Source organism: Carassius auratus, chromosome 47 (assembly GCF_003368295.1).
Source record: "Carassius auratus strain Wakin chromosome 47, ASM336829v1, whole genome shotgun sequence".
Classification (NCBI taxonomy): Eukaryota; Metazoa; Chordata; class Actinopteri; order Cypriniformes; family Cyprinidae; genus Carassius; species Carassius auratus.
In genome coordinates this window covers 8037784-8064713 of record NC_039289.1, presented here as the reverse complement: position 1 = coordinate 8064713, position 26930 = coordinate 8037784, and the positions used below count along the sequence as shown (strand labels likewise).

General features: G+C 37.6%; 1 protein-coding gene across 3 annotated transcripts in view; it reads right to left on the bottom strand.

Moving 5' to 3' along the window:
- nr5a2 (nuclear receptor subfamily 5, group A, member 2) overlaps positions 1 to 12705 on the bottom strand; it is a 48253-nt gene extending 35548 nt beyond the window's left edge. The window contains exons 1-4 of one of the 3 annotated variants that reach the window (XM_026236051.1): positions 12482 to 12705; positions 8340 to 8458; positions 6353 to 6494; positions 1088 to 1779 (exon numbers count right to left, since the gene is read on the bottom strand). In XM_026236051.1, the coding sequence (XP_026091836.1) occupies positions 1088 to 1779; positions 6353 to 6494; positions 8340 to 8458; positions 12482 to 12536 (1008 nt within the window). In that variant the 5' untranslated portion in view covers positions 12537 to 12705. Of the gene's footprint in view, positions 1 to 1087; positions 1780 to 6352; positions 6495 to 8339; positions 8459 to 10685; positions 10768 to 12469 lie in introns of those variants that run through there. The other 2 variants (XM_026236050.1, XM_026236049.1) reach the window with 2 other exon arrangements.
- Positions 12706 to 26930: the final 14225 nt, after the last annotated feature.

The window sequence follows — 26930 nt, the reverse complement described above, 5'->3', positions numbered from 1 at the left end:
ACATTTGCATATAAATGTGTTATAAAGAAACATGTAAAGTAAAAAATGGTGGATATAGAAGATATTAATTTGACCGTGTGAAAACAGCAAAAACCGATTGTTCTATAACAAAAAAATGTATGATTTGCTACTTATATTTTTTTCTTTTAGCCATCAACAATTACTGTAAAATCCCAAGAGGTGCTAATGGAGTCACAGACGTCAGTGACACTTTACTTTGGCTGAATGTCCAGATATCAAAACATTTCAAGCGGATGTTCCCTCCAATAATCCGAAAGTGAGATTTCCAGAATAAATAATTATGACAATATCACAACAGCGTCAGAATCCACTATACATTTCAGATATACTGTAGGTCGATCCTCAGTATAAATGAATTCTAGTACATTTCATGAGCTATTGAAAATGATGAGAGGAAAACAATAAGGCGCCTGCAGCTCTCAGAGCACAAAATGAATGATTTGAATTGTGTGCTGTCAGATTTCTCAGTGGCATATCAAAACATGTCACGGGCAGGTAAAATACAGCAATGCTCACGACCAAAATCTTTCACGGAGGCAGACATGCACGAGTTACTAAAACCCTCACAGTCTTCTCAATCCCATCAATATTTCAGTCAGACAGATGTGCGTGAAAAAAAAAAAAACTGTTAAAACAACCGAAAATAAAAAATAAACGACATCTGACTGGCCTCTGCGGCTGGTGTAATAAACTGTCAATTATAGATCACTGTGTCAATACATCATTTGAAATACTCAACAAATACATAATGTATTTTTCAGGCCATCCCAAAAAGTCGTGACTAACAGGCCTGAGACTATTATTTATGTAAAACTATGAACTAATTAGTTGTCCAATCAAATGACAACATTTGTCCCATTCATAATGAAAGTTCAACTAGTGTACCGTAGTATTAAGTATGCTGGAAAACATTAATGTTTTGCTTTATTTGATGCTATTTTCAGAGAAGTATACTGGATTGTAGGCAAACAGACGTCCATGCTGATTCCCAATGCAATGTAAAATGCTTTCAGATCACTTGACATTTTCGAATAGCCAACACCAAACCAATGAAAGTATCACGTACCTTCAGTTCCCTGAAGAAGATGCTGCTCCTGGCCCATTCTACAATGGAGAACAGTGTCTGGTCGGCCATCTTGCACATGAGGCCAAAAGTGTTGAGCTTCTCGTGCTTGCCTCGGCTGGCCTGCTCCTGCTGGAGGTAAGCTAGGATCTTCGCTTGCACCTGGGGCTCGTCCGGCTCGCACTTGAGCAGCTCCACCACCAGGTGAGGGAAGGTGGGCGGCGATCCACCTGCGTAGGCTTCTACGTACGGGTAGCCCATTAGGGACTCCGGCGAGCTTGTGTAGGGGTCGGGATACTCTGACTTGATGGTGCGGCTCTGAAAGTGGCCGTACGCCGGGTAACCCTGCAGTCCTCCGGCGTGCGGCGGCATGGCCATGCTAACTGGCGAGGTGACGAAGGGACTGCGGTCAAAGTCTGCAGGTGGAAGCCCTGCGCTGGAGGAGCTGTGGTGGTGGTGATGGTGGTGATGATGGTGGTGACTCAGTGGAAGCCCCTTGGAGGCCGAATGGATGTTCTGAATGGCAGAGGTAATGGTGAGGTCTGCTGGGACGATTTGCATGGCTTGTGTCATGGCTTCCATTTTGAGTCCATTGGCCCGGATCAAGGCTTTTTTCTGTTGCTTGAGTGCCCGGTCTCGTTTGTACATGGGGCCAAACTTGTTGCGACCTCCTCTCATTCGATCGGCCCTCACAGCTTATAGAAGCACAAAACACAAAATGAGTCAGGGATCAGTTCATTAGGAAATCACAGAACTGCCTTTTTAGGAAAAAAGATTAAATAAAAGATTAAATGTGTAATTTCTGTGCCACTAGTGTAATGAGTGGTTCCATTGCAGGTTGTGCGATATTCAGAATTGTGTTGGGAAAGTCATTTAAAACCACATTCTATTCCTGTATTTCAGTTCAGTTTGAATTTAGGTAGTAAACAGGATGCAGAATTGGAATTCAAATTTGAATTTAAAGAAGCAGAATTAGAATGAATTTAAATTCAAAGAAATGTAAATAACTATTAACTGCATTTCTATCTTTAAATTCAGTTGTATCAAGAGAAACTTCATTTTGAAAGAAATAGAAAGAGAGAGAGATAGAGAAAGAGAGAGAGAGAATTCTTCAATTCTGCCAGTGTTTTACGACAGTTCTGTCATTGGCCTTATCAAACAGCTAGCCCCGCCCCCAACTCAAACAATTGGTTGAGGCATTAGTACGTCAGTCTGGTCACGTTTCTTAAACAAACTGATTTTTTTGAAAGCACCAGAGTGTTTACACATTTCAAGGGAGTTACTGGCAAACTACTTATAGTTACTTTAAGTATAGAAAACCACAAGAATTTTTACATCAATAGACTTACATCATTTTTGTAGTTTTGTACACAGATTTAATTGATTTGTACCACAACAGAGAAGCCTTTAAACTGACCACACAATTTCATAGCCTAGTTATTTATTTGCTACAGGCAATCAGTGTAATTTTCATGTGTGAATTTCACTTAGTTTGTGCTGCGACCCAAGTGACATGTTTTTTCAAAGCCAGACCTAGAGCGGACTCAGCGTAATCGAGCCAGAGGTCACAATCGAGAGAGAAATGATGCTAATGATTCAATATTAAACTGAAGCAAGATGAAGTCAAGCAGGCGAGATCATCATTATGGCAAATAAATGAAGAGAGCGCCATTGCCTGGAAGCAACTCTGATCCCTGCCACAGGGCAGTAGACTCCACTTTCGTCTGCTGGGTCCCATGTTAATTATTTATGCTTAATTATTTCTCTTTTATGCTTCACGTTGTCGGCAGGTGGATGGCTGGAGGTTCCAGCAGCGCGTTAAACACACAGCAGCATATGCAGAGAGCTTGCGTTCACAGACGTGTTTTCGACTTGACCCCCATTCGTTAAGCCCTAATATCTTACGAACGGTAGATCTTAAAAAATAAAACAATTAAAAGAAAAGCCTTGGTCCCACATCTGCCTTGGGAGTGATTTTAATGGTCCTCGTCACAGCGGTGAGTGTTTGTGTGTGTGTGGTTGTCACTACATGTGTGATCTGATTGATCCGGCAAGAGAAAGGCAAAGTGTTACCACTGCGATCCCGCTGATAGCTCTCATAACATCCGAGAAACTTAGTGGGGGATTTATTAATTAAATTATTTTATTTTATTTATTTGACTTTTTGTGTGTGGGTTTTTGGTCTTAATGTGGTTCATAAAAAAGTATCCAATCAGAAAAACTGCGGTAAGTTTAACTATTAATGATTCCTGAGCAACAGGGTAATTAATGAGCTGGAAACTAATCGTCGGCCCTTATGGGAAATCACAATTAGACCTGCGACTCAGATCATGAATGCATGCCCCCATCCGTGCGCATACAAGCTTACACACTCTGTCTGACACCATCCCCCTCTTTCTTTTTGTCTTCTGATAAGATTTTTTTTTCTCACTGAGTCTAATTAAACAAGGTTATTTACATGCATGTCATACTGATTTTATGGCATAAGACAAGGAGTTTTGAGTGTGCATTTCTGGCAAATTTTCGGTATGCATAGCATGACTTTTCGTGTGTTTCTGGGTCTGCTTGAAATTTCATACTACCATACTAGTACAATTGTTGCAATATATAGTATACATACTATGCACACAGTATGCAAATTTTCAGAATGCATAGAGTGACCTGTGCATTTCTGGCTATGTTTGCAATGTTGTATTACCATACTAATTGCAGTACTGTTGTATTGTAATACAGTAACTACATTTTCTGTATGCATAAAATCACCTGCTACATTTGGTTTGTTTGTGCATTTTCTCTAATATATACAGTAGAATAGCATACTACTAAACTACACCTAATTTGTCAGTATATAGTATGCATTAAATAGTAGCTAGCATACAGTATTTATTGTTTAACATTCAGTATGTAGTAGACTAGTATTCTATTCCAAATACACAGCCCTTTTTTCAAGTAAACTGTGTGTCTTTTCTGTATAGTTGTAGCTTGTGTGTGCACATGACTTATAAAACCAATTTGTGAGTTACTCAAATGGCTTGCGCAAAGCAATTGCCTTGGTGATAAAAGCAGTTGCCTGATCTAACTTACTTGAATTGGCCGTCCATAGATGTTGTTTGTTTGTGTGTGTTCTGTGTCTGTGTAGACGGGGCCCGTCTGGGCAGATTCGAGTGCTGCTTATTGTCTGATTTATGTGTGTTTAATATACAGGAATATTAAGCGTTGCTTGGGCGAGAATCCCTGTCCTATCACAGGCATATGAATGCCTCCCCTGGCCGGCTCCAGACACACAGTTTATCATGTCTGCCGAAGCTCTACTCTGAAAGTGTGCCGTTCCATGCGCACACATGAATAGCTATGATATCTATGCATAAGTAATAAGACAGCTTTCCTGCGCCACAGCCAGCGGCTGGGAGACGGCAAATGCATATCAGCCCCCAAAAAAAAGACAAAGTGCGCAATGCAAAGCGTGGAGCATGTTTTGAATATCCACAGTAGAGCCATGCCAGATTGTCAGATTCATCAAGGTCCCTAATATGGATAACAGACGTTTGATCAAATCTAAACTATTTTATGCTCCGCTGTGCATAACGTTGGACTCAAATGGAATGAATAAATGGACAGGCTGGTCTATGTAGCTTCCTTTTCACTTCTTCAACTCGATACTTAGTATATAGAGGTAAAAAAAGAGATGGGATTCTCTTAATCTGTAACTGAGCCACAATTATATAAAAGATGATAATTACAGGCTTCCTCTGTAAGACATAACATGCTCTACTGTGCTTTTTCCAGAACTTTCCTTATCTGTGTTGATAATATAGAGCTTCCATTGAGACATGGAAGGCCACTTGTCTGTGTCACACTGATTTGGATGTTTTGTTTTGCTACTTGTTCAATTATGGTGAGTGTTGCGCTCAAATCTGTTTGCTGAAAGCTTCTGATAATACACGATATAAGATTTAAACTGAAGCATTTATTTCCGACAGGTCCATCACTACAATTCATGGAACCACCAACAAACAAGTAAACTATATACTATTATTACTATTATTAAAAACGTAAAACGTTTTTTTTTTTCATCTTACATTTTCATCAATTCTTAATATTCGCATTCTATATAATTGTTATGATCAAATTAAGTCATTAGAGATGAATTGCAGATCCATCACTAATGCAGGTCCCTCACTTGGAACCTAGGACCCTGTAATAATAAGCCAGCTTTACATTATTATTAGTAAGTTGATTATTAAGATTATGATTATTGTTGTTTTTGTTATTATTTTTCAATTACAAAACTATTAAAACAACATCAGACTCTTACAATTGCTATCAGTTTATGACAAAATTACACACTTTTGCACTAATAATTATATATTTTTTTGCAGTAATTCTGTTTTAAATATGTATGAAACTTGCTGCTGTGGTTTGTATTCAAAACACCATTTTGGTTAAAAATGTTCCATCTCTGCAGCTTTCCTTAGGAGTGCGAACTATCAGAACAAGCCTGTGGGGAGTATTAGCGAGCGCTTATCTCTTCGGACGGGTCTGACAGGGCGCTGGAGGGCCTCGTATCCTGTTGGTAGCATGCGGCAGCAAATCAAAGCCAGCTAGCTATAAAACAACACCGCTTGAAATTCTGCCCTCCAGCAGTTAAACAATTAACAGTCGTACATCTACAGACGGAGAGGGAAGAATTATGTGGTAAGCGTGTAGAATTCTTAGATGGTAGTTAAAGGGATAGCTGCTTTTGTGTTGTTTCAAACCTGTTTGACTTACTTTCTTTTGTGGGAAATAAAAGACGTCTTGAAAAATGTTCACGCTGCTCTTTTCCATGCAATGAATGTGAATGGAGACAAAAGCTGTCAAGCTCTAAAAATTAAAAAATTAGTTATATTTAAATCTGTTTCTGTACTTAATGTACAAATCATATTTTCGAAAAGCTGTGGTCCCAATTAATTTTAACTGTATGGAAAAGAGCAGCGTGGACATTTTTCAAAACATGTCTTTTTGTATTCTACAGAAAAAAAGTAAGCCCTACGGGTTTGAAACGATATTCATTTACAGATATATTTAGATTTAATCATTTTGCAGACACTTTTATCCAAAGCGACTTACAATTGGGGAATAAAAGCGATTCTTCTTAAAGAGGCACACAGACACAGGAAGTGCTCATAATACCAAGTGAGTAAATGATGACAGAATTGCTATTTATAGAGCTAAAGCTGTGTTTAGTTACAGGAAGAAATGGAGAGATGAACTAAAAAGACTTCTTACCCTCCAGTTTCATGCCGACAGTGAGGCACTTCTGGAAGCGACAGTAGGGGCAGCGTTTCCGCTGGGTCTTGTCTATTTGACAGCTCTGGTTCTCTATACATGTGTAGCGCTTGTTGTTCTGCACCGTGCGCTTGAAGAAGCCCTGCAGAGTGAGGTGAATGAAGATGTCAAACTTTTGACCTCCAGTGTTTGTTAATGTGCTATTCAGCCACAGACATCCCACACACACATCCAAAAAAAAAAAAAAAAACACTTGTATCCATTCACACAGAAAAAAAAGAGGTGTTACACACACTGCCACACAAGTAGACACATATAAAAGTAGAGCCACGGGCAGAGAAACGCTCCCTCAGCAGTCGACGCTCACTTGGATAAACACAAACACACACACACACACACCCACACAAAAACTGACATGTGCACCCACACGCACACTTGACATGAACAAACAGAAACGCAGGCTGGAAAGAAACAGACTGAGAAATGGGAGAAGCCGACTAGAGAGTCGATCACTTTAGGTGACCCCCTTGATATCCTCACTAATATAAAGATCTTGTGACATACTAATGCTACATGTTTTGCGTGTCTCTGTGAGCTCCTCTTAAAGTAATTATGACCAGAGGCAGTGCGAGCCATCAAAGCTGGAAAAAAAAATACAAAGTTGGATTTGAAGTCGTTTTGACTGAAAGCTGAAGTTGACTTTTAGCAAATTTTGCTCTATAATTTCATTTGAACATCCAAACAGGGTCGTACAAATATCAAAATTTCTGCAAAATAAATCCCCGCTGAACTTCTCTGATCCGATTATTCATACGGCAGAAGCAAAAAACCAACTGAAAAAAAATCCAATAAATTATATCCATAATTTACAGCCGTAGGATTACACGGTTCCACCTGCAAGTGTTCAGAATTCATTTTCAGGGCAGGAGAGAATCAAACGAGGAACGGTATTAACTTATTCTTGATCAACACCATAGGGAGACCGGCCCATTTAAAACTAAAAGGATCGATACTGGCCAGAACTCAAATAACACTCACACACACACATGGCCGCAACATGGAGTTCAGAAAGTGCTTAACCTTGACTGTAGACTATATCATTAAAGCAAGTCAAATTTGAAACGGGAAATATGTAAGAAACAGCAAATACTGGTTTCCTATAGCACATCCAAATCCTAAAACAGAATTCTAAATAACTTTTCAAGTGAACGTTTACATTAAAATATGAATATTTAAATACTGTCAAAACTGTCAAAACTCAACAAGGCGGTTTTAAACGGTGAATCATTTTCTCGAGTTGTGCTACAGAGATCTGTTAACAATTAAAGAAGAAAATCCACCACCATATACACCCTTTGGGGGAAAAACAATGTAAGTCAGTGTGTGTGTGTGTGTGTGTGTGAGAGAGGGAGAGAGAGAGACAAAGACTCTGGATTCTCTAAATTGTCCATTTGGTTACGAACTGTCATGTGTGACTGAACTCCCAAACCTCTGACGGTGTCCGGAGATAAACAACACTAGACTTCAATTGGACACTGACAAAAACAGTCATTTCTTCATTTACTAAACACACAGCCAGTCACTAAACAAAATCCACATCCCATTATACACTAATAAATAACTCCACAAATAAATAAATAAGTAACAAGTGCATAAGAATTTGATTTGATTAAAAAAAAAAAAAGATCAGTTGTTCTCAACTGGAATAACTATATATATGCTTTTCAAGGATGACATCACATAATGCCAATTGACAGATTGATTTTCTCCAAAATACCACTTGGATGCAACGCCTTATGGAGGTCAACAATAAAAGGTGTGGAAAACATTTTCTTCTTTCTCTTAAAAACAGATATGGCTATTTCTTTTCTATTCTAACAGTCCATAATTATATAGTTAGATGCATCGTTTTTTCAGACGGACCTGAGATTCATTTTTTGGTCACGACCCTTGAGTTGAGAAGTTAAAAACAGCGGATGTTACGCACCTTACAGCTCTCACAGGTCAGTAACCCGTAGTGATATCCGGACACCTTGTCTCCACACACAGGACACATTTCGTCTAATTCTTCGTCGTAGGAGTAGTCCATCATTTTAAACTGGGGTGCTGAAAATCACCATCAAATTATGAGATACAATTCACATCACAGAATCTAAGTTACACATATTAGATGTTTTTGTAATTAATTATTGTGGTTAAAAAAAATGGTTTTGCAGTCTGATTTAATAGAATAGAATTATTATTCTTTTTTTACTGTTCATTTAGAAAAAAAAACACATTCAACTGAAAAACCTAAAACATCAAGAACTGTATGAATGTCTGAACAACCAAACGAAAAGGATCCTGATTGGACCTATTCTTTCCTTGACTATTGGACAATCTTTATTTTAAGCGTGTTGAATACATTTTATGTTAACTGTTTCGCTGACACCTTCTACGTGTAGCCTGCAGTTTTGCAAACAAGTCTATAAAAAGTTGAAAAATCACCAGTTGTGAGCTGTACACAATCCTAGCCTTAAGAGTGATTTTTTTTCTGGAAGTATATGCAGTTTGGGTCTCTGGGAAATAGCCGAAGCTTCGAGACGGGTGCGGAGGATGGACACACACGGGGCACAACTTCAGTTTCGATCTGGTTAATATTCATGATGGCTCGTAAATTGGTGTGGGAGCACGAGAGAGGCTGCTGTCTCGCGCTGGAGTGGACCGTTTAGCCACGAGGCGAAGAAAAGCAAAACCATGTAAATACACGAGTAGTGTGTGCCAGCAAAAAATATATATATACACCGTGTCATGCGTCTTTCGTATTTTTACGTCTTACTATTCTTTTCTCTGTAAATGATATATATTTCATCCTCATCTTTTAGCATTAATGTCGATGAAGTGATGCAGTCTGAGAGTTCTAAATAGAACCATCGAGCTTCTACATAAGTGAAGAAAAGGCATTCGAACTGGATTTTTGTTCCACAGGAAAAAGAACCACTTCGTTTAAAAGCTATTGCGAAAAGAAAATGAAAACTTAAACTATAAAATAGAACATGAACGGACTTTTGTTTTATTATTGGTCTACTCATTATTCTAATGTTTCCATAAGTTCATTAGCCTATTTGTGCAAAATGTAGCCTGTTTTATATTTGAACGCAACAAGTGTGTGTGTGTGTGTGTGTGTGTGTGTGTGTGTGTTTTAATGCTCACGTTTAGGTAATAATTCCACGAGCATCAAGTCTGAAGGTTTTTCAGTTCGTCGATAATTTTCTATATTTACATTTTTAATGTGACTAAAAAATGCCGAGCTGACACGTTCCTTGATTTGTTAAAAAAAAAAAAAGGTTATTCATAACGGCCGGTAATTGTTTATGACTTGTGCTAGGGACCAACAAAAAGGCTATTTGAATGTAAAAATACATTTTTTTTTATTAATTTTTTTTTATCTACCAACCTAAAGAACATTCCACGAACATAAGATCTCATAGCTGGAATATTACTCGTGCAAGGCTTTATCTACAGGCTACTTCTCTCTTCAGTTTAAATTATATTCCTCGATTATAATAATGCAGCAATCGGTCTGTTCCTGTCACTTATTTGCCTGCAACGCCTGAAAATAAAATAAGATTTTAAGACTGTAAAAGTATACTCTTAAAAAAAAATCATAAAAGAACCCATTCTTATCAGTAACCATTTGTCGCAGAGTTGTTTTTTTTTTGTTTGTTTTTTTGTGTGGATAGGCTACTAAAGAGTTTCATTACTGTTGACTCTTCAGACAGGTTCCAGTAGGCTACAAAAATGGTTTTCTAAATCAATTTGATCATGACTGGAATCTTTATTTTAAAAAGTGAAGTTTATGCAATTTTGGAGCATGCAGCAGATTTCTGTTTGGAATAAAGCTGCGCTCTGTCACAGTCATTATTGTGGTTTCGTTTTCCCCTTCTGTTGTATATGCTAAGACCAAATTCATTGGCAGGTGATGCAGATCATGTTGAGTTTATAAGAGTTCACACAGCTCAAAATAATTCATGCTCTGCTATTGCACTTTGTTTCCTAATTTATCTTTACGCGGCCACCTAGTGTACCTACATTTAAGTGCGGGGCAATAATAGTCAAATTAAACGCTAATATTTTATTGCAATCCTAAACGTTTTGTGTGGTTTTGCCATTTTGTAGCCTAGTGTGTTTACATCTAAAACGATAGGCCTACTTCAAATATCAGTGACAGAAGTTATATTTGTGGCATGCGGTGTTTATAAAATTGAAATGAGTGTGAAATATCTGACAATGAGAGGTTTAATACTACGTGCATGAATGAAAGTGCGTGGCGCACATTCACTCTGACGCTTACCTTGCATGTTTCCTGGCATATGCCTCTGTTCCCCATGCGATCGAGCGAGTCCCAGAGATTCTGACTCGACTTTAGGTAGCATGACAGCTCTGCTGAGCCGATGATGAACACGCGCCGCTCCGCCTGCGCGCGAAAGGAACGCCAGAGATCTCAAAAACACCGTCCAAACGTCCGAAACAAATCCTGTGTGTGTGTGTGCGGAGCTCCAAGACGGCTTGAGTTCGCCTGCCCTTCTCTCAAGAGTTGTTCATACGCTGCGCAAGTTCATTCGGGTGGTCTTTGCAGCGATTGTGATGCTGGTCTTTAAACCGGAGTGCGCGAACTGTCAGGAACTTCGCGTGAGCCCCTCCTCCGCGCGCGCTCTGTCGCTCTATCTGTGAAGTTCAAACTGCTCCTCGCTGCTTTGTTTACGACGCACCGACACCGCGTCAGCCAATCAGCGCTGCGTTCGCTGCGCTGGCGTCACGCGTTTGTCCAATCAGAATCGAGTCCGAGAATCAGCGCCTCCGCTCACTGTTCCCTCGCGCCACTGGCATACGCAGACAAACTGAACTAATTGAACATCATTTGCGAGACACGCAGCGCCGTAAACGGGAGCACCGGGAGGTATGTGGTGATGTGCTGGAGGGCAAAGTGTTTGTGTGTATTGGAAAAATATAACTGAATAGGGAGGGTTATAGAAAGCAAGATAAAATTACACAAGATGTGCTCTAAAAATTTACTTTTAAAATTCGTTTCCGATCTAATTTGTGGCTTAACGTGCACTTTAAATACTCTATAGGGTTTCAAAGTTGAATTAATGAAAAAAGAAAGCATTTTTTTATTTTATTTAAGAAATTAGGATAGGCTTTGCCTTGTGTAGATTAAAATGCACACGTAGATTACAGTGTTTTTGTCATTTGTTTTATTTTACATATTATAAATAATTTTATAAACAAAAATATTTCGTCATTTTATATTTTAAACGTTAACTTTATTTAGGCCAAATTTATAATATTTTGTACAAATACTGTGGGGACAAACGAGGTAAGAAATCAGTCGATAAAATATGTTTTAATGCTCACTGCCTAAATGAAAGTTGTGTGCATGATGATGTCAATAATATACCATAATAAAATCATAAAAACCCGTTAGATATAACATGATACAACAAAATACGAAAATAGCTGGCACAAATAGACACAATATTTATATTCATACGCATGAATATCACCACAAATCTACACACACTGTTACATCGGTTAAAATCACCAGTTTTAGTCTTATTCCCATTACGTCAATCTCGCACACATGATCTCCTTTATATTTCAAGCATTTCATTAAAATGTATATATTTTCCCATCATGTAAAAGCCTATAATTTTTGTTCCTGTTATAAAAGGCTATACTACTAATGGGCTAATAATAATTTTCTAATTGTTACAAAATGACCATTAAATCATTCCGCTACTTCTCCGCTTGTCAGCCGGCTTATCTGTAACAAAACAGCGCAATAAATACCCAAAGTGCTGTTTATGTCATTGCACGCGATATAAAAATCACTGCATCCCCGTTTAAAAAATAAAATAAAGTCTTAATAGCCCAAGACGGCGATGAAGCCAGTAATAAACACATTCGGAAAATGAAAAAACATGGTCAACAGGCCAGTGCTCCTCAAATCTTTCACATAAGCTCCAGTATATAAACAACGAGACTCAGACTGCTCATATTCTGTTCAAGTCTGTTGAATATTTCAAATAAGGACTAATCATGCATTTTTTATCAGAGCAAACCGATGGCACTCACCAAAGCACTTACCAAAGTCTTTACTGGAGTCACTTTGTCCCAATTCACTCTCAAAACCAGTGGACATCGTAGGACCAAAATACCTGAGCAACTATATCCCATACAATATTTCCATTCTTTCGAACTTTTGAAGCTTCCTCAATAAGCATCCGTGAAGAAAAGTGAGATATTTTTGAGCAAAGCAGCCGCCTGGCATCTCTCCCTTAACTTTGACAGACACCACTCACCCCTCACCCCCACCCCCCCCATGACCTGCACTAAACCTGCAGTCATATCTCACCTACTCAACAATATTCAAAACTTCTGAGGTTGATAGGTTTGCCTAGATCACGTGGAGTTAGACGGATTGATAACAGCCAGTTATAACGTGACACACAGAAAGATAAGCCAAAGCGGACAGATAGTACTGAAGGAATGATTAACCGGTGGACAAGAGAGTTCGAACCGGCAATCACCGAATGGAAATAAAGACAGGTGGTAAAATGCCAGATCAAAAGAACACAACAGGTAGATACCGGGCCGCAAACTTTGAACTGCTTCAACCAAACCCCTAGCACACAGAGTGAGCTTCTTTTATGGGATGTGTGAGTATCAGGATGGACACGCGTGCTCAGGGGAATAAGACATTTTGATTAACCAGGAGATGTTCCTGGATGTAATAACAGACCGGCCCTCATCTACTTACAGATGTATATCAATGGGGATGCAAACAACAACAAAAAACCCATATATATTATGGTTTATACTATAGGTGTTTGTACAATTGCCTAAATCTATGTATTTATTTAGTTATTGAATTGTATAAATGTGGGCCTCTGTACAAACAATGTTAACATGTATGATATAATATAATATTATATTATACAAAAAATGTGCTGAAATAAAACAATTAATAATAAAAAATGTATTCTAAATCGCTAAATACAAATCTATCTATCTATCTATCTATCTATCTATCTATCTATCTATCTATCTATCTATCTATCTATCTATCTATCTATCTATCTATCTATGTGTGTTTATTCAAAATTCAGGGCTCTGTACAAACAATGTTAATGCTTATATTATTATAATATATTAAGAATATGTTCATAACAAATTATATATCTATACACAAAATTTTATATTGCTTTTAGTGTTTACTAATAATATGATATCACTGATTATAACTATCATTAATAAATAATAATTTTGATATAAAATGTTGTATAGATATAAATATATATTTATGTTTATTTATATAGATTCAAATTTGTACAAATTTTACGGATTGAAATGTTCAGAGTTATTGAATGATTTTGTCTTTCTTCCCCTCTCTCTTTCACTTGATCTACAGCGCTCCACACACAAAAGAGCGATTTCATGCAAGGCGAGGGGCAACAATGCCATCTAAATTTGGCGACAAAAGATAAAGAGTCTCGGGACAAGTGGCCTGGCAAACACAGGCCTGTTGACTGAAGCGCGGGGACCTAATGACCCTCATGTCACTGGCCCACAGCAGCTACAAGGCAGAAGACAACAGAGTGAGGCCGTCTTGACTAGCATAAGTGGACGTGCGCTGATAACACAAGGGGTACCTGAGAGCTCTTTGCTTACCAGAGAGATTACCGGCCCGCCGAGGCTCAAAGCTGGGGGATTTGTCAACTTAACCCCTGTCCCTGCTCTCTTTTTCCCCCCTTCAGCTGTGTTTTACGATGCTGGATGGACCCCTACACTAAACACAGAGGTCTTTACGGCAGAATAAAACATGGTTAAGTGTAGCACGGTTGAGGTCAAGGTTTCAATCGTGGAGAAGAGGGCTTCAGGAGCCAGTGAAACCGGGATCTTGCACTCTGACTCCCTGACACGCTCAGTAATCTATTCAACTCGTGTACATCCCGTGAGACAAGTTTATATCTACTAAAATGATTGTGGTGTCTGTTTGTTTGTTATTTTGCTACCAAGTTTGAGTCTTTTTTCTTATTTTTTTCTTTTATTTCAACGAATAAAATGTAGATATTACTACATGTTATGGTAGTAAACCTTTATGTATGTATTTGTATGTATATATATATGTGTGTGTGTGTGTGTGGAGAGAGAGAGAGAGAGAGAGAGAGAGAGAAAGAGATGCATTATAAGTGTTATAAGTGTTATATATATATGAATTTAGCAGACACTTTTATCCAAAGCGACTTACATTGCATTATGGCTAACAATTTTCTACTATCTTGTGTTCACTGGGATTCGAACCCTCAACCTTGCACTTGCTATCGCTAGAGGTAGAGCTAGAGGAACACTATATACAATACAGGCCAAAAGTTTGGACACACCTTCTCATTCAAGGAGTTTCCTTATTTTCGTGACTATGAAATTGTAGATTCACACTGAAGGCATCAAAACTATAAATTAACACGTGGAATTAGATACATAACAAAAAAGTGTGAAACAACTGAAAATATGTCATATTGTAGGTTCTTCAAAGTAACCACCTTTTGCTTTGATTACTGCTCTGCACACTCTTGGCATTCTCTTGATGAGCTTCAAGAGGTAGTCACCTGAAATGGTCTTCAACAGTCTTGAAGGAGTTCCCCGAGAGATGCTTAGCACTTGTTGAACCTTTTGCCTTCTGTCTGCGGTCCAGCTCACCCCTAAACCATCTGGATTGGGTTCAGGTCCGGTGTCTGTGGAGGCCAGGTCATCTGGCGCAGCACCCCATCACTCTCCTTCTTGGTCGAATAGCCCTTGATGCCTTCAGTGTGACTCTACAATTTTCATAGTCATGAAAATAATGAAAACTCTTTGAATGAGAAGGTGTGTCCAAACTTTTTGGTCTGTACTGTACATATACTGTACTGTATATATATATATACATACACACACACACACACACACACACACACACACACACACACACACACACACTATATATATATACACTATATATAAACTAAACACTCACACACATATATATTAGAGATGCACCGATACTGAATTTCCCTGCCGATATCGTGGGTGATTTACAGGGTCAAATAGAGTCTGCATGGAGTCTGACATGTTTTTTCGCCACCTTTTGATTGACAGAATATAATCTGCCCGATCTTCAACTGATTTTGAACAATCTGCTGATAGTGCAAAGAATTGCTTTTATCGGCCTATACGATTATTGGCCAATAACAGTGGTGCATCTCTAGTATATATATATATATATATATATATATATATATATATATATATACACACACACACACACACACACACATATTCAAACATACACTCAGACTAACTTCTAAATCAGAGACATAATCATAATAATAATTTATAATTAAAGAAAATATAAAAAAAACACAATCTTTTGTATATTGAATAATAAACAACTTGACACATGATTGAATATTTACATCTATTGTTTACTGTTTTAAGTATAAACACATTAGTGACTTTTAGCACTGGCTTATGTTTTTATGACTGCAGTGTAATTTTATTGTACAATCAAAATCATTGTCCACAATGATGTGGTTATATAATTCAGTAAACACAAGGTGGGGCGCATCTCTTTTTCTGAAGCAGTGGAAATGTGCTGAGGTCACGATCAGGCCCAAACACAATCTACACAAAAATACATACATTTCCACCAAATCGTTCATCAAATCCCTTTCATATTCTGTCTTTTTTTTTTTTTTTTAGCATTCAAGAGTTCTGTTTAACACACTTCAACCAGTTTAAATCAAAATCTGACAGATCGCCTCCTGAAATGAGAGCGGAAATGTGCAAATCCACCATCAAATTTAACATGGTAGCTAGTGAAAACTATTTCCCTTTGCTCTCCCACTTGTATTCCTCTGTCTTCTATTGTAAGTGACAACAAAGCTTGGCAAATGATGGATCATTGCTTGATGCACTGCTCTATCAAAACCCATCAACACATAATTCTCAAAATAATCTGTGCGAGATTATCTGAAAACCTTATGTGTGATATAATGTTGACATCTGAAGCTGTTCTCAGGCTTCCGCTTCAAAGCGGTCAAAATGCACCTACGTGGGGATGATGGAAAAAAAGCCAAAGGTGGAGATTTCCTGGCTGTGACAATGCTAAGTCTTTGTTTTGTGTAGTATTAGATGAGTGAGACGAGTGTGGGGAATCTGGGTTGTGTGAAAAACCATGTTTTGTTGACCTTCTGTGGCTGTCATCAATGAAGAGTAAGAAAAAGGGGACGGCCGAGATGAGAGCGAGTGTTGTCGGTCATTGTTGGGAGAGTAAACAGCGGCTGGAGCCTGGGAAAGGGCTGGGATTTGTGCCACGGCATTTCTGAGTCATACACTTATCGTGTTTGTTTCGTGGTTCTACCTGACGTGTTTGCGTTAGCATTCCTGCACTGTAGCCCTGCAGCATGACGGCCGGTCGGATCCGACCTGTCCGCATTTAATTAAACCCCATATGTTTTCTTCGGTTTCTCTCCTTCTCTTTCTTTTCTGGCAGAGGACAAGAAAAAAAGAGAAAACAAGCTGCTAGATCCATTAGCGGGTCAAGCAACAGTCATTGTTCATTGCTTCCTATATGCTTCTATTTTCAAGAGCTTCGGGGAACAATAGCGTTCGCGTTCTGTCAGGTGTTTGCGGTCGCCACGAAAACCAAAACAAAGCACATGTGGGGCTGGAAACAAAACACAGTCGGACACTTTCTAAACCACAACATTGGGTTTGATCCTGATCCCGAGTTGAATCAGAACTGACAGATGTCTTAAACGTGCAACTCTGTGGTTATGAAAATGAAAACGTGTTTGGAAAGTCGAAAGCAGATGATGAGGATTGTATGACGCTGAACAGATGAGTAAATGGATGAGGTTAAGTGTGGAAGTGGAAATTAGCACAAATATTTTGATTAGTTACACATTTGAGGCACATTGAGATTTGGTGATCATGTGGGAAATCTGGGTTCGAATCAAGGTTCACCAATTGTGTTCCCATTTAATTTTTTCCTATCTCTTTAGATTTTATTTACTATAATCAATTTATGCTCTTGTTGAGTTTTTTTTTTTTTGTTTGTTTTTTGGTGGTGTATATTTGACATGGCAAATACTATAATCATTTTTATATTTGAAGTCTTTTTGAGTTGACACATTGTCCTTTGATGTTTATATGGGAAATCGGGCTCACATTTATTTTGGTAATATTTACTTTTCACAATTTTTAATAATATGTTAACTTTTTGCTGGAAGCTCACAATGTGCCAGATAAAAAAATATACAAATAAAAACTTTTGTGTTACGTCACAGGCATTTGAACCGACACATTGAGCTTTGGTGCTCATATGGAAAATCCAGGTTCGAATCAGGCCCCAAAAATGTCTGTCCTCTTTATGTTTTCCTTTTTTTTTAATGGACAAAAATAAAATATATATTTATGCAAAAAAAAAAGCATTAACATAGAATATAAACATATAATAAATAAAAACAACATACAATTTTTAAATGTTATTTATTCATAAGTCCTCTAACTCAATTGGCCAAAGCCTTTTCAATTTGCTGAACTCCACCATGTTTGTTTAAAATAATAGCTGAATGAGTTCCAGTGACAGGCCGTCCAGTCGCCTTTACCTGACCCCTGCGCGGGGCAATAGGCCTCCGTAAACCCACCCCTCTCTGAGCAGAGGAGAACGGAAAACCCGAGCCGATGGTGCACGAAAGCCTCATCTCACACCCTCACAAAAGTCCGATCCAGCACTCCGCTAATGACTCAGAACTGATAGGAAGCTACTAGAAGCCTCTTAAGTCTCCTCCATTCACATCAATGAAACATTAAGATATTCTTTTTTTGTTTCCTCCCAAGGACTTGCGCAGGCCAAGAAGGGCAATTATCACCCTGCCAATATTGCAAATCCATTCTGTCATCTTCAATGATATCAGCTTGTGTCAACTGTGAGGTCTAATAAAAGCTAATTGCACACAGCAGCCCTGGATCAATACATCAGGCACGGAAGGTGGCAAGACGTGCCCTCATATGAGGCTTCAGGAGTTGGACGCAACACGCATTTGTGCATTGTTTTGTTCCTCATTAGCAGTTCATGCTGATTGTAATGATAATCTGTTAAGGCATACAAACTACTTTTAAAAAGAGTTTATAAAACACATAGTTCCAGTCCTGGATGCAAGCTAAAAGTTCTAATGGAAGGAAGCTATTGGCACTTAAAGAATTTGATTAATAAAATAACATTTTGGTTTAAGTTTATATATATATATATATATATATATATATATATATATATATATATATATATATATATATATATATATATATATATATATATATATATATATTTGTTTTACATTTTTTATATATATTGTTTTCTGCTAGCAGCTCATATTGTACAACATATTTACACTTTTTTCATTTTTTAAATGGAATTTTTTTATTACATTTTTATTAATGAGCTTTTTTTATTTAAATTATCAGAATTCTAGGATTTTTTCCTTTTTATTTAGACTCTATTCATGTTTTTTTTTTTTTTTTTTGTGGTTAACCTGTTTTAAAAATGTATTTTAACTTTAATAAGCAAAACTGTTTCAGCAAGACACTTATAATGGAAGTGAATTGTGCTAATTTGTAAATGGAACTTACCAGTTAAATAGTAAAGCAGCAAGATGTATACAATGTCGAGTAAATATAGAATGTAAGTATAATATTCATGTGAAAATATAACTAAGTACATTTTTCAGTATACATTTATATCGAACTTTATCGCAATGACAGTGTAACACGCCATAAAACAACTGTAAAAATTATATATTAATAATAACTATACAAACATTTTAACAAAAATGATTGCATGTTCTATAATAAAAAATATATGTTTCATATTTCTGCTTTTAGTATTTGCAGTATTTGTTGTATTATAATTTGGTCATCACATCTTCATTTAAAAAATAATTCATTCCATTCCAAAATTCCATTTTCTTGTATGCTCAAGTCCAGGTTTTGTTTGATCCATTTAAGATTCCGTTTACTCAAATATCCTTAAAAGTTCCCTAGTTAGTGACAGACCATAGTGAAGGCATCATATTTGTCTAGAGTGAAATAAACTGCCATTTATTCCATAAATATATATATTTATGTATTAATTAAAGCAAAAGTAAGTAGTAATCTCAATCTTGCCATCAAGGAATGATTGGTGTCTCACCTGCTGAACTGTTTGCTGACCTTTTCCTGAGGGACAATGGTGGTAAGACTTTCTGTAGCACTCAGAGCCATTTAGTCATCCTCTTTTTGTCTGCTTCCTCTATCATCAAGGGTCGCTATTGTGCCGGCTCAGGTACCGACTAATGCAGAGCAAATACTTCTACCTAACCATTAACACAGGGCCACTGTTTGAACAGCGCGACACACTGGAATGGCATTTATGGCGGTGGGCCGTTTTGATAGCAAAGAATCTTCAGGGAATTCTCCCAGGGAAAATTTAGAGTCTGTGTGTGTGCATGCGTGTGTGTGTAAGACAGAAAGATATACAGTTTGCCCTGCATTTAATGGCACTCTGACTTAAGAGCCGATCATTAACCCATTAGAATAACATGTCTCTGGCTGGGATGTTTTTTGGGACGGGAGAGCCCTGGGAGATTTGCATCACAGCGCTTACTGTAAACCTCTGAGACGCAGGGGAGATGTTGAGAGACATCATAATGTCTGGTGTTTTGCTCGGGGCAGAGCCTTTTCGCTCATTACGAGAGGTGTTAACAGCTGTAAGTTATGATTGGAAGTGTTTGTGCACTGCAGGGATGCACAAAATATAGCTTTCACTTTCCGAATGGTTTCAAAATTCGTTTTAGAACTATTCTTGGTTTAAGTTGAGCTCAACTGACTACATTTGTGGCATAATGTTAATTATGACAAAAAAAAAGTTAACATCCTAAATAAAAAATTGAGGTTACGCTGGGGCGCTCACAATGCAAGTGAATGAGACCAATTTTTGGAGGACCTACAAGCATAAAGTTTATGAAAACATAAAACATTGTTCAATCTTGTGCATTTTTTTTAGCTGTAAAGCTGTTTAACTCAATATTTTACAGTCTTTTTAGGGTTTACACCACTGTCATGGCAGCAAAGTTGTAATATTGGTTGTCACGTCACACAGAAAAGATTAGAAAGCAATTTTCACGCTAAAATCATATTAGAATGCAATTGTTTACACCTTATGGCTGAACTATTAAAACAAAAAAAATTTAATGTTTACATATTGCCCATTTTTTTACACATTGTAAAGGCCTCTAATATTGCTGGACTGAAATATATTCATTCTGTATCAGGATAAAATGTTTATTGTATAGCTAACAAGCTACTACAAAGCTATTAAGCATATTTTAATGGTGATAATTTCTTTTATTTGTGATTCTATTTTACAAATGAGTTAGTATTTCATAATTTCACCTATTTTTCATGTAATTGTAACTTTATATTTATATCTGACAAGTCAAAATAATTTTTTGGCGTAATCAGCGTTGTGCCACAAATGTTGTCGATTGAGCTCAACTTGTACAGAACCTGGTATATATATATATATATATATATATATATATATATATATATATATATATATATATATATATATATATATATATATATATATATATATATATATATATATATATATATATATATATATATATATATACACACGTTTAATAGACCGTTTGAACTAATATACAATCTAATCACATATACATTACAAGCAGATTAAAGGATCTGAATCTCTTTTTAAATATAACGTGCCATGGAATATGTACTTGTAAACAAAAAATAGTCATCGTGCAATTAGCTCTGACAGAAACCTCAAATGCTTATTTAAAGTAAAGCGTATCATGTTCTCATGTCTTCTTTCTGAAGAGCCGCACCATTGACATCATGTCATTAAGGTCCGTGAGATTGTACAGTATTTGTTTTGGCTCAAGCGGGCAAAGCATTGCATCGAAGATTACTCTTATTTCTTCCTTCTCTCTACAACCTCTTCTTCCTGTTTGGCAGCCGACCCGTTCGTCTAGATCTGGACGTTTTCCCAAATCAGACATGCGTCTTCAATTTGGGCCTGCGAAGAAAACAATCACATTTTCCCCTCCCTCGGATTCAGTTCCTGACAGCAGATTGAGATGTGGTCACCACAAAGAAGTCTGGCTTTGAAAGGAAGTTTGGACTGAGTATTTCAGGGGTCCTGAATGTAAATTGGGCTTAAAGGGAGATGCTTGGCAGACTCAAGTAACCTGGTCCAAAACGTTGTATATTTTCGGAGCAACACGGGTGGAGGAAACAGATTGAGGTAACCTGAAGTGGACCACCCATGTCCTTTCTCTCCAAGAGAGCTGCACCACTATTAATTAGAGCCATTCTCTGAGGTGGATTCTGTGGCTAGGACACCTGTGAACTGAGAAGTGGGCTGTCCCCCACACAAAAATGGCCCCTGATTCATGTTTTGTGCACCAGTGCCCAATAAAAATCACTTCCAGCTCCTGCAGACACCCAAAAATCCTCCACATATGGTTCTCCACATCAGGAAAAACCGTGCTGTTGACATATGAGGGAGGGAATATTTTAAAGGGAAAGTTCTCACAAAAATGAACATTTGCTGAAAACTGACTCACCCTCAGGCCATCCAAGTCATAGATGCATTTGTTTCTTCATCCGAATAGAAACTTAGCATTATGTTACTTCATAAAAACATCACAATAATCCACACAACTCCTGTCCATTAATAATGTATAGTGAAGTGGAAATCTGCGTGCTTCTAATAACAAATCCATCAAGTCATATTTAACTTTAAACCATTGCTTCAGGCTAGAATAGTCCTTTATCCATAATATTACGTTCTCCAGTGAAAAACTCATCTCTTCTGAATCAGGAGAGAAATATGCACAGATCAAGCAATGTTTACACATGAAAACAAGCCAAAACTGTTTTGATATGAGAGGACAACAGGAGATGGACTTCACAGGAGGAAGCATTATTATGGATTACATTTTGACCAGAAGCAACGGTTTAAAGTTAATAGACCCCAATAATGGTTTTGTTTCTTACAAACACTCACTTCACAAGTTGTTAATTGAATGTCTGGAGTGGTGTGGATTACCTCTGTTGGTTTTATCAGACTCCCATTCTGACGGCACCCATTCACTGCAGAGCATCCATTGGTGAGCAAGTGATGCACTGCTAAATTTCTCCAAATCTGTTCAGATAAAGAAACAGACTAATCTACATCTTAGACGACCTTCATTTAATTTTTTTTCTTTTAAGGGTTCCTTTAAATGTTAGGCGCCATAATGTACAAAAATTAATTTCGTTTCACAAAATCCAGGTTTCCAGGTCTGTAATAAAACATTAAATATTTGACTGCAATCCAACTGGATATAAATGGGGGTTCAATCTCTCTCCGCAGTGGTCTGGGGCCTTTACAGGGACTTTAAGGTGTTTTGTCTCATGTGGATACCAATAAATCTGTCACCTGCAGAGATTCTTCTCCTGCACTCTGTAGGGAACAAATTGTGGCGCTCGGGGATTGTTGAGGGGGGAAGAAGTGACCTGTCAGAGCGCTCCATTTATCACAGGGACAAAATGCTGCTGGTTCTTTCTGCTGACCGCCAGGAACCTTCTGCTAAGCACATTCAGGAGATGCATGCTTCTGAATATTTTCATTGAATCAATACACCTATTTGCAAGTGACGTCAAGACCCCCAGGTAGAAAGAAGTGGGCGAATGAGACTATTATATTTGAGATGTAATTTTCAAGAAAAATAATCATAATGAGAAGATGTTGGGAGTACTTTTAAAAACCCAACAAATACACTGTAAAGTTGATTACACAACCAGATGAATTAAATAAATATTCTTAAAAGTGTACAGGTATGTATGCACCTCATGATGTCTTCTTTAGCTACAGAAAAGACTGCAAATCAATATATTATTGTACAATTCTGTGAAATACCTTTTGCAAATCACTGTGCATGTTCCGTGAGATGTAGTGTAGTGTCGAATGTACGTATTTTATCATTAAAAAGCATTTAATGCATCAATGCAAAGTAGTTTTATCAGACGTTTATTTATACAAAATGATTAATTGAAATATGTTGAAACTTGCCAATTGTAAAGAAAGCCTGCTGCTACAGTATATAGAGTTTAGAAGGTCCCAAAGGACACACGGCATATTTGTGTGCCATTGAATCACATTCGGCAGTTGTGACACATAAGTATTGACCTGTTAATTTGGGTCAGCAAATTATACCTGATGAAATATTCAATCACATTATTCACTGTCCTGTCAGACTACCTCATTATGCATTCAGCTGAATTATAAAGTGGCTGAACCAATGACAAATAAAGACACTAAAACCGGACTAATCCGAAACTCGCTCTCATTGGTTGCCGAGGGCAGGGCAAGTGTGCATCGGTGAATTGCATGCCTTGCAAGGTTTGATTGATTGGACGCATAATAAAGGGCGTATAAAGGAAATAAGCAAAACTCGTTCTCAATGGCAGGAATCTGGGAAGATAGATCATGGTAACAGCCAATAATAAATAGATCATGCTTCTATGTTTTTAAAACCCCTGGCAGATCTATTGAATGGGAAACCTTGTGTGGGAGAAAATAGACCTTTATTGATCAGAAACAAGCAGAGCGGGGGAAAAAAGACATGAAAGGAAAGGAATCGGATGATAGCTGCCAAGGCTTCCTCATGCAAGATGCATGTGGCATCTATAATCTTTTTATCTGATGTTACCGACGCATTGATTTGAATTTTATATGAAAAGACAATCTTACACACTCCACTTCATGTGCGAGACTGATATCAATGTCAGAATAATGCAGCATGTTGAGTATCAACATTTTTCTCAGTCGCCGCCACAAATTTCCAAATAATCCCATTTGCGTTCCCTCCTCCTCCTGAGAACGGCTGCACGCAACCCTGTCCGATCTCGACCAAACCTTCTGGTTCTGGCCCAAACCAAACATCCAGGTCCCGACTAAAAAAACTGGCTCGTGATGGTGTGGTCTCAAAATACTTTGTCTGTGGCCAGACAATTAAGGACTTAGGTGTGGCAGAAGGGAAGAATGTGGAAATCGGATCTTTGCAGAGAGCACGGCCCCACACCCTGTAGTCTTGGCTTCCTGCGAATGCCACATGCACCCGTATGGACTGTAGAGTAGAGACTAGGGTTGTCCTCCATTGTGTTCAGCTCTCTGCTGAGAGATCTAGGGAGACCGGGGCCGGCTCTTCCCCCTCTGTAACCCACGGGACACCAATGGGAACCTATCCATCAAAGCCGGTGACATTTTAAACCTGTTTTGGGAAGAGCTGCTGCTTTCGGTTGCTCTGCTTACAGGCGCAGTTTGGCATACTGTATGTGGTGGAATGCTGTAATTTGGTTTGTGTGTCAAATTTGTAAGAATGTAGTAAAAAGACGCAGACGTGGCCGATGCCCTGATAGCACTGGACAAGATAAATGACTCCAAACAGGAAGAGGTACAGCCTGTTCAGCTGTACATGGCCCCCAAGGGTCACACTGATATCCTCCCCTTAAAATCTTTGACTGCGTCCGCGAACCTCCTGTGATCCCACGATTTGGCACAGTTACAGATGCTGAGTCGCAAGTTTGAGGGATTTAAAAAGTGTACAACAAAGAAGAAAGCCACAAATCAAATCTGATGTTTCAGTTCTCGTTCTGATATTCGTGATATTATACAGTATAATAGTACATTTTACAATGTAACTTTTCACTCCAATTTTTATGCTGTCAAGAAAATCTGTAGTTTTATATTTCACTGATGGACAAATGGACATCACTGCATGTTTTATTTCTGAGAATATCATAAAAAAATAAAATATGTTTATAATGCATTTCATTATATTAGTATTAAATTTTACTAAATATTAATATAGTATGATATATTATTTATTTACAATTTAAAATTAGATATACATATAGCGCATTGAAAAAATATTATAAATATTTATTTATAATATTAAATTATAATATTATAATATGAATACAGTAAAATATATAATTAATGTAAAAGTTTTGATTGAAAATGTATGTTTTTCTAATAATATAAATATATACACGGAATAAAATAAATAGAAACTAACAGTATAATCAATATAACATTCAATTACACACACACACACACACACACACACACACACACACACACACACACGTTTATTAGCTATCTAAATAGGGACATTATATAGTCCTCTATTGTTTTTATATACAGATAGTTATACGCTTTTTAACGTAAACCCACCCCTACCCCTACCCCTCACATAGTCAGGCTAGGTTTTGCTCAGTTTGGGGTAAAAATTTGTCCCCAAAATATAGTTAAGTAGGTACACACACAAAGTACATTTTATAAATATGTTTCATTTAATTAAATATTATATAAAAAATTATTTGATCCTTTTCTCTGTGTTTATTTCTGTGACCATCACAGATGAAATGATGTGCTGGATCCAAGTAACTTTTTTTGTGCAGCCAAATCTCACTAGAAATCACGGCAGAAATTGGGAAAACAGATCTAGTGGGCAGAAGAAGGGAGAAATTGAATCATCCTTCAAAGGGTATGATATCTACTGACGTTCAAGAAATAGGCACCGCAGTAATGGGCCCTTTACCTTGACTCTAGCAGACTCCTGAAGCACAGGTACACCGCTTAAAGTGCTTTCTTTCAGGTTCTCTTCTTCTCATCAAGGCTCTGTAGTCTCCAGTCAGACCTCTTTTGATTGATGGGGTCTATATAGCAGCATCCCTTTGATCTAATATTCAGAGCTATATTAAAACATTGCCTTGTTTATTCTATTACAAAATGTTAATTTATTAGATATCGATTCAATGAGAATTTTTTGGTAAAGAATGAAATATTTTCCTCTTTTGATTTTAATGAGGGTTTTTGTTTCCGAACTCACCTGGCTGCAACACGCTGATTTTTCCAAGCGTGGCAAACCCAGACAGACTATAATGGCCTACGTTAATGGAAACTGGAGCGGAAACTAAGGAGGTGGTGGGTCATGGGATTTCCTGACATGACTGTATCAATATGTTTAACATGCTCCTCTTCCATGTTTTACAATCAGGCCGCAGACCCCCTCTGGCCTGCCAAGCCCTTCCCACATAAAACAAGTCAACATGTCTGTTCTATGGAGCTTGGAAAGACACAGATGCATCTTCTGAGAGCTCAAGATCACATCACAGTCTGGTCTCATCCCCTTCAAAACCTCCTCTTATCCCCCTTACTTCTGACGTCCTGGGACAGATGTCAGTGCTCTGTCCACAGAGAACATTTGACTCGACTGCTCAAGCTGTTTGCATGATGTGTACATTTTCAGTTAATGTATTTGACAGACTGTTTTTAATATTTAAATATAGATTAATTTGAATCAACATTAAAAGTTTTCATTTCTTACAATAAAATAATAATTATTATACTTTGTTATACTTTGTTATTTTTAATAAC